The sequence below is a fragment of the Bubalus kerabau genome, chromosome 2 (assembly GCF_029407905.1).
Source record: "Bubalus kerabau isolate K-KA32 ecotype Philippines breed swamp buffalo chromosome 2, PCC_UOA_SB_1v2, whole genome shotgun sequence".
In the NCBI taxonomy this organism is placed as follows: Eukaryota; Metazoa; Chordata; class Mammalia; order Artiodactyla; family Bovidae; genus Bubalus; species Bubalus kerabau.
The window spans coordinates 88,759,334-88,767,522 of NC_073625.1; the positions used below are offsets into that span (position 1 = coordinate 88,759,334).

At 36.4% G+C, this 8,189-nt stretch overlaps 1 protein-coding gene across 1 annotated transcript; it reads left to right on the forward strand.

Annotated features, from left to right (window-relative positions):
- Nucleotides 1-4,944: 4,944 nt before the first annotated feature.
- On the forward strand, nt 4,945-5,868 carry LOC129644441 (olfactory receptor 5AC1-like). The gene has a single exon (XM_055570075.1). It carries the CDS (start codon nt 4,945-4,947, stop codon nt 5,866-5,868), a length of 924 nt encoding a protein of 307 aa, XP_055426050.1.
- The last annotated feature ends 2,321 nt before the right edge of the window (nt 5,869-8,189 follow it).

The window sequence follows — 8,189 nt, forward strand, 5'->3', positions numbered from 1 at the left end:
ACTAATCTCGAGAATATACAAGCAACTCCTACAGCTCAACTCCAGAAAAATAAATGACCCAATCAAAAAATGGGCCAAAGAACTAAATAGACATTTCTCCAAAGAAGACATCCAGATGGCTAACAAACACATGAAAAGATGCTCAACATCACTCATTATCAGAGAAATGCAAATCAAAACCACTATGAGGTACCATTTCACACCAGTCAGAATGGCTGCAATCCAAAAGTCTACAAGTAATAAATGCTGGAGAGGGTGTGGAGAGAAGGGAACCCTCTTACACTGTTGGTGGGAATGCAAACTAGTACAGCCACTATGGAGAACAGTGTGGAGATTCCTTAAAAAACTGGAAATAGACCTGCCTTATGATCCAGCAATCTCACTGCTGGGCATACACACTGAGGAAACCAGAAGGGAAAGAGACACGAGTACCCTAATGTTCATCGCAGCACTGTTTATAATAGCCAGGACATGGAAGCAACCTAGATGTCCATCAGCAGATGAATGGATAAGAAAGCTGTGGTACATATACACAATGGAGTATTATTCAGCCATTAAAAAGAATACATTTGAATCAGTTCTAATGAGGTGGATGAAACTGGAGCCGATTATACAGAGTGAAGTAAGCCAGAAAGAAAAACACCAATACAGTATACTAACGCATATATATGGAATTTAGAAAGGGTAACAATAACCCTGTGTACGAGACAGCAAAAGAGACACTGATGTATAGAACAGTCTTATGGACTCTGTGGGAGAGGGAGAGGGTGGGAAGATTTGGGAGAATGGCATTGAAACATGTAAAATATCATGTATGAAACGAGTTGCCAGTCCAGGTTTGATGCACGATACTGGATGCTTGGGGCTGGTGCACTGGGAGGACCCAGAGGGATGGAATGGGGAGGGAGGAGGGAGGAGGGTTCAGGATGGGGAACACATGTATACCTGTGGCGGATTCATTTTGATATTTGGCAAAACTAATACAGTTATGTAAAGTTTAAAAATAAAATAAAATTAAAAAAAAAAGAAAAAAGAAAAAAGAAAAAAAAAAAGAAAAATAAGAGGAAGGAAAAATAGCTTATTCTAAATTCTATTCAGCGACATTTTATAAACACACTCTTACAGTGAACTTTGAGGATATTATGTTTAGTTTTAATTGTTATAACTAAAAGTGTATGATGATTTGATGATTAGCTTACAATGCCCAGTAGAACAACTTTGACTTCATCATACCTACTGGGAATACTTTGGAAGCATTAAGGGAATTTCAAAACTTTTTAAGAATGGGTTTGCAAATAGGAGAAAGAAATGTTATATCCTTCCAGTTTTGCGTTTCCAAGGAAAAGCAATACTTGAATAGTTGTGCTTCATTTCTGTACTTTTTATGCTCCTTTGAGAAAACCAGCACATTTTCAGTTTCCCATATCTTACAGGAGCTGGGTGAGGATGCAGACATTTTCATAATTTTTATTATAGCTTTGTAATTTGTATTATAAGAAAATATCTAAATAAGATATTAAAACTGTATACAGGCCTTTTCCGTTTTGAAGTCAGCAAACAAAATCTGAGCAAGCAGGTAAATGTTTGTGTGAACAAGCATGTTCTAATTTCAGTTAGAATTTTTACTGTGTAGATTGCACATCTGTTGAGGTATTTTTAAATAATAAACTTTGATTAATAGAAGAATGAAAAATAGGAAAAAATAGTAATGATAAGAAAAAATCAGAGTGTATTTTATAATATGAAGTTTTAAAAATTGAGACATAAGTTCTGCAGCCCAAAGTTAACTTATTTGTAAGTTTTCAGAATGGGAATTCTGGCTTCAGGTTTCTTATATATAATAAAAATTCTTTAATTACATGGAATCATGAGTATGTACGCTAAACTTACTAAAGGTAACTTCAAAAGACTCTTCATGTTATCTAACTGTTGAGAAAAAAATTCATAAAAGTTACTCTTGTCCAAATTATATTAATACATTACAGGAGCTAAAAGTAAGGTTAGCAATGATTTGGTTATTTGAGGTTCTAAAAGGAGTTGGGCCAATTTATGCAGGGTAAATATTTCTTAAGGTTCTTAATTTCCTATTAATATTTCATATATATATATATATATACATATACTGCTTTTTATTCTTTCACTCTCTTCTACTTCATTCATTATTATCTCCACTCTCACTCCAGAAAAACCAGTACTGTAAACTTAGTGTCTATTATTCACATGTCCTTCATGTAAAGGAGAGATTTAAAAAAGACATTGCTTGTTTTACAATGATGAGACCATAGATTTTACACTTCTTTGGATCTTCCTCTTCTGAAATAACTATACATTGTGAAAATTCCAAATTTAAATTAGGTAGAATAGCTCTTTTTTCATGACTGAATTATATTCTGTAATATGAATGTACTCTGGTTTATTTAACCATTTCACTATTGATACATCTGGTCTGTGCTTGTTGTTCAGTTACTAAGTCATGTCTGACTCTGTGATCCCATGGACTGCAGCATGACAGGCTTTCTTATCCTTCACTATCTCCCTGAGTTTACTCAAAGTCATCTCCGTTGAGTTGGTGATGTCATCCAACCATCTCATCCTCTGTTGCCCCCCTTTTCCTCTTGCCCTCACTGTTTCCCAGAATCAGGGTCTTTTCCAATGAGAGAGCTCTTCACATCAGGAGGCCAAAGTATTGGAGCTTCAGCTTCAGTATCTGTCCTTCCAATGAATATTAGGGTTGATTTCCTTTACGATTGACTGGTTTGATCTTCTTGCTGTCCTAGGGACTCTCAGGAATCTTTTCTAGCATCACAATTTGAAAGCATCAATTCTTTGGCATTCAATCTACTTTATGGTCAAACTCTCACATCCATACATGACTACTGGAAAAACCATAGCTTTGACTAGATGGACCTTTGTTGTCAAAGTGATGTCTTTGCTTTTTGATAAACTGCCTAGGTTTTTCACAGATTTCTTCCAAGGAGCAAGAGTCTTTTAATTTCATGGCTGCAGTCACTGTCTACAGTGATTTTGGAGCCTAAGAAAATAAAATCTGTCACTGTTTCCTTTTTCCCCCCATTTATTTGCCATGAAGTGATGGACCAGATGCCATGATCTTACTTTTCTGAACGCTGAGTTTTAAGCCAGCTTTTTCACTCTCCCTTTTCACCCTCATCAAGAGGCTCTTTAGTTCCTCTTCATTTTCTGCCATCAGGGTGGTATCTTCTTCATATTGAGGTTGTTGATATTTCTTCAGTAATCTTGATTCCAGGTGTGAGTCATCCAGTCCAGTGTTTTGCATAATGTACTCTGCATATAAGTTAGATAAGCAGAATGACAGTATACAGCCTTGACATACTCCTTTCCCAATTTTGAGAACCCCATGAACAGCATGGTCTTTGCTACTCTGAACAATAATGCATTGACTATTCTTTGTATATTTATCTTTGTATAGCAGTGCTTTGATCTCTAGGGTATATATATATAAAATGATAGATGAAAAGATATATGTATTTTAAGCTAAATGGAATTGTATAAAATTGCTTTTCAAAAAGGCTGTTGCAATTCATAGTTCCATGAGTAATATATGAAAGTACCACTTTTTTCACTTCAGTCAACAAGGAGTATTTTTATTCATTTGTGCTATTCTGATACATGAGAAAGGAGGTATCCACCTGTTTTTGTGTGTCTGTTCATGTACACATGTGTATTTGTGACATAGAAATTTAGGTATCTTTTCATTTTATTTATTGGTTATTTTGATTTCTTCATCTGTAAACTCGCTTATTTTCATCCTTTACATTCTTCTATTAAATTCCTTGCCTTTAGAAAAAAATCTATACTTTAGTTATTTTATACGATAGACATAAATCTCTGTCTTTAATATACATGCAAGATATCTTTCCAAACTGATTATGTACTCTTTGACTCTGTTGGATATTATTTTCTATGCATTCAAGCTATCTATTTTACTGGGTTTCTTCTCTTGAATAAGAATTTTTCTATTCATTATGTCACATTATTGCCTTCTCAGTTACTTAGGCAATATCTATGGTGTGGGGAGGAGAAGGCAATGGCACTCCACTCCAGTACTCTTGCCTGGAAGCTCCCATGGACGGAGGAGCCTGGTGGGCTGCAGTCCATGGGGTCGCTAGGAGTCGGACACGACTGAGCGACTTCACTTTCACTTTTCAGTTTTATGCATTGGAGAAGGAAATGGCAACCCACCTCAGAATTCTTGCCTGGAGAATCCCAGGGACAGGGGAGCCTGGTGGGCTGCCGTCTATGAGGTCGCACAGAGTTGGACACGACTGACGCGACTTAGCAGCAGCAGCAGCGTGGTGTGGGGCAGGAGCCTTAACAGTACTTAGTAATATTTCCAGACAGATAGCAAACTGTCAGCATAACCCATTAAATCAATTGTCCTTTTCCTACTGAACTGAAATATCATATTTTTCATGCCACATTCCCATATATATTGGAACCTACTTCTGAGTTCTGTATTCTGTTGCACTGATCCTCTGGCTTCTTCTTATGCCACTACATTAATGTTTTGATTACTATGTCTCTATCTTATTGTTCAACATCAGTTAAGGTATTCCTGACTACTCAATGTTTATATATTTCTTGGGCAGAATGAGAAGTTATTTCCTCCATATCAATTTTAAGATGAGTTAATGCAAATCTAAAAACTGTTGTTACCCATGTTAGATTGAAAAGGATTTGCATGAAAATTACCTATCAATTTAGGTGAATATAATTTTAAAATATTTCATTACAGATAATTTTGAGTGTATATAAAAGTAGATAAGTGAAGGTACAAATTACGAACTACTAACTAAATGAGAAGCATGTCTTATATGTCTGTAACATAAAAATTCACTGTTTTTATGACTCTTATGTGAATGTTCCCTCTCTTACTCTTTCATTTTAGAGATTAGCTGGTTGGATATGGCAGAAGAAAATATGACTCTGGTGATGGAATTTGTTCTCACAGGACTCACAGATCTCCCAGGGCTGCAGGTCCCCCTGTTCCTGGTGTTCCTGGTCATCTACCTCACCACCATGGCAGGCAACCTTGGACTGATTTTTCTCATCTGGAAGGACCCCCATCTTCACACCCCCATGTACTCATTCCTAGGCAGCTTGGCCTTTGCAGATGCTTGCTCTTCATCTTCTGTGACTCCCAAGATGCTTGTCAACACCTTAGATAAGAGTCAAATGATGTCTCTCTTTGAGTGCATGGCCCAATACTATTTTTTTGGTTCCAGTGCCACCACAGAATGTTTCCTCCTGGTGGTGATGGCCTATGACCGCTATGCAGCCATATGCAGCCCCTTACTTTACCCAGTGGTGATGTCCAACAGACTCTGCACTTGCTTGATAAGTGCATCATATGCAATTGGTTTTCTGCATCCTATAATACATGTAGGATTATTATCTAGATTAACTTTCTGCAGGTCTAATACAATACATCATTTCTACTGTGAAATCTTGCCACTTTTTGCAATTTCTTGCATTGATCCATCAATTAATGCATTAGTGGTTTTTATTTTTGCTGCTTTTATACAGGCTTTTACTTTTACGGGTATTATAGTCTCCTATATTTGTGTCCTCTTTGCCATCCTGAAAAAGAAGTCTGAAAAGGGCAGGAGCAAAGCCTTCTCCACCTGCAGTGCCCACCTTCTCTCTGTTTCCTTGTTCTATGGCACTCTCTTCTTCATGTATGTGCGTCCTGGGTCTGGCCAGGATCAATATCAGGATAAAATGTATTCACTGTTCTACACAATTATAATTCCCCTGCTAAACCCCTTTATTTATAGCCTAAGAAACAAGGAAGTTTTAGGTGCACTTAGAAAAATAATAAAGATATAAATATTTATCAGGAAAACATTCATAGTCTTTCCTTTTTACTCTCCATTTACATAAAGTATAATAACTGGACATGGATTTTGCACATAGGGACCAGCTAAGATGGAGAGGGAAATGGCAACCCACTCCAGTGTTCTTGCCTAGAGAATTCCATGGACAGAGGAGCCTGGAGGGCTGCAGTCCATGGGGTCTCAAAAGAGTTGGACACGACTGAGTGACTACCACACACACACACACACACCCCAGCTAATAAGTTTTTAATTCGATTAATAATAATATTTAGACTAGATATGCTTCCTTAGTTATAAGTGAACCTAGGTTCTCAAAATAACTGATGAATAGGGTAAGATGTTACTTACTTGTTGTGAATGAAACTGCAGTTCCCAAATCGCTAAGCTTGAAATATGTATAAGCTTTTCTACTTCCAGATATACATGTTTTAAAATTTTTATGAACTTATATTCTATTAAAGAAAGATTCAAGTCCATGTGAAATTTCTATTAAAAAGTATGCATGTTCTCCAAAATAATTCTTGTGCACATAATTTTTCAAAACCCTCTCTTTTGTTAATATTTGGAGAAGGAAATGGCAATCCAGTCCAGTATTCTTGTCTGGGAAATCCCATGGATGAAGGAGCCTGGCGGGCTACAATCCATGGGGTTGCAAGAGACTGACATGACTTAGTGACTAAACTACTAAAAAATAATGAAACTTGAGGCAGTTAAATGAAAATTTCTAAAGGTTTTAATAGTAATTTTACAAATTAAGTTAGTTTGTATCACATTCCTAAAAAGGTATGAAAATTAAAAAATACTTAAAATAATTAATTTTCTTGTAATATGATTAAAAGTTCTGAGTTTTCAAAAGCTTCTTCTTAATTTATTAAATAATCTTACTGAGTTTCTTTTCCTGATTGACTACTGATTGAATTATATACTGATTGGATATGTGTGTGTGTGTGTGTGTGTGTGTTTGTGTTTATATCAGGAATTGGCAGCTACATGAATGGGAATGTATACTTGATCAAATCGTAGTTACATAATTTAAATGGATTTTTTCCTTACAAAATCTATGCATAGTTTCCATCTGGCCCTTTTGCCCCTTGCCTCCTAACTTTATAACATTTGGCCTTGTGAATACCCTAGTGAAAAATAAAGGAAATGATATCCCCATGAACATGACACATTCTCCTGACCCCTAGTCTACTAATTGATTTGAGCAAATAAACAATAGTTTGTGGGTCAGATACCCCAAAGCCCCAGGTGGTCAGGCTGCCTTCAGCACAGTGTGTTTAGGACTTGTTTAATCAGACCCTTGATCCTGTGGTGCATCTGAGCTCTGACCCTGTTGTGAAGACTCATTCTAAGCAGGTTGCTCCCTGTGGATGCAGAAGCTCTGTAGGAGTTCCTGTCTCCATCTCTTCATAGTCAAAGCCAGTGGCAAAGCTTTCTTTTTATTATGTGCCACACAGGTGGTTTAGGCTTGGCCATTATGCAATTGCTATATGTCAATAGATAGTCATTGACATATCTATTGGTTGGTTTGAAATCCACATAATACCTACATACCATGAGAACTGGGGCATTTCAGGTAATGCTCAATCCAGTTTACAGCATATCATAAAAAGGAATAACTTTTGATGTGTCAGACCCTGTTGATAACAAGTGGCAGAACCAGTAAATGAATAAATGTCATCAACTAGGTCTTGAATATTTTCTTCTTCCTCACCCAGAGAGTACAGATTATGGTTCTCACTCTTGGTTATCAACCCAAACCAAGCAAATTAGAATCTGTAGGAGATTATCAACCCAAACCAAACAAATTAGAATCTGTTCTCAGGCACTGGTAGTTTTATAAACCTCTCCAAGTGATTCTAACGTACAGCCAATGTTGATAATGACTGGAAACAACTGTGAAACTTAACAAGTTTTCCATGAAGATAGATGATTAGCAATGCACAAAAAGCTAATTGTAATTGTTCCCTAAGAAATTCTTTTCTTGCCTTATTAGAGTCTCATATTTAAGCAGGTACTTAATTTTAGTTGGACAGCTCTCCATTTTCTGTCCATATTATATGGTATTAAAATCAATCTGCTGAATATCAGCTGAACTATTATAAAATGTCTACTAGGTATTTAATTTATATAGTTGGAGCATATAGCCTCTATATAATATTTAATTTGGTCACTTAAGCAGAAGAGGAGACAATAATACAGAGATTTTTCACTTGAGTTTGTCATTATCAAACTTGGATGAGCATGAGCCCACAACTGTTGGAGTCAGCAAATCATTGGTGGGCTGGGCCTTAGGTTTTTCAATATTCA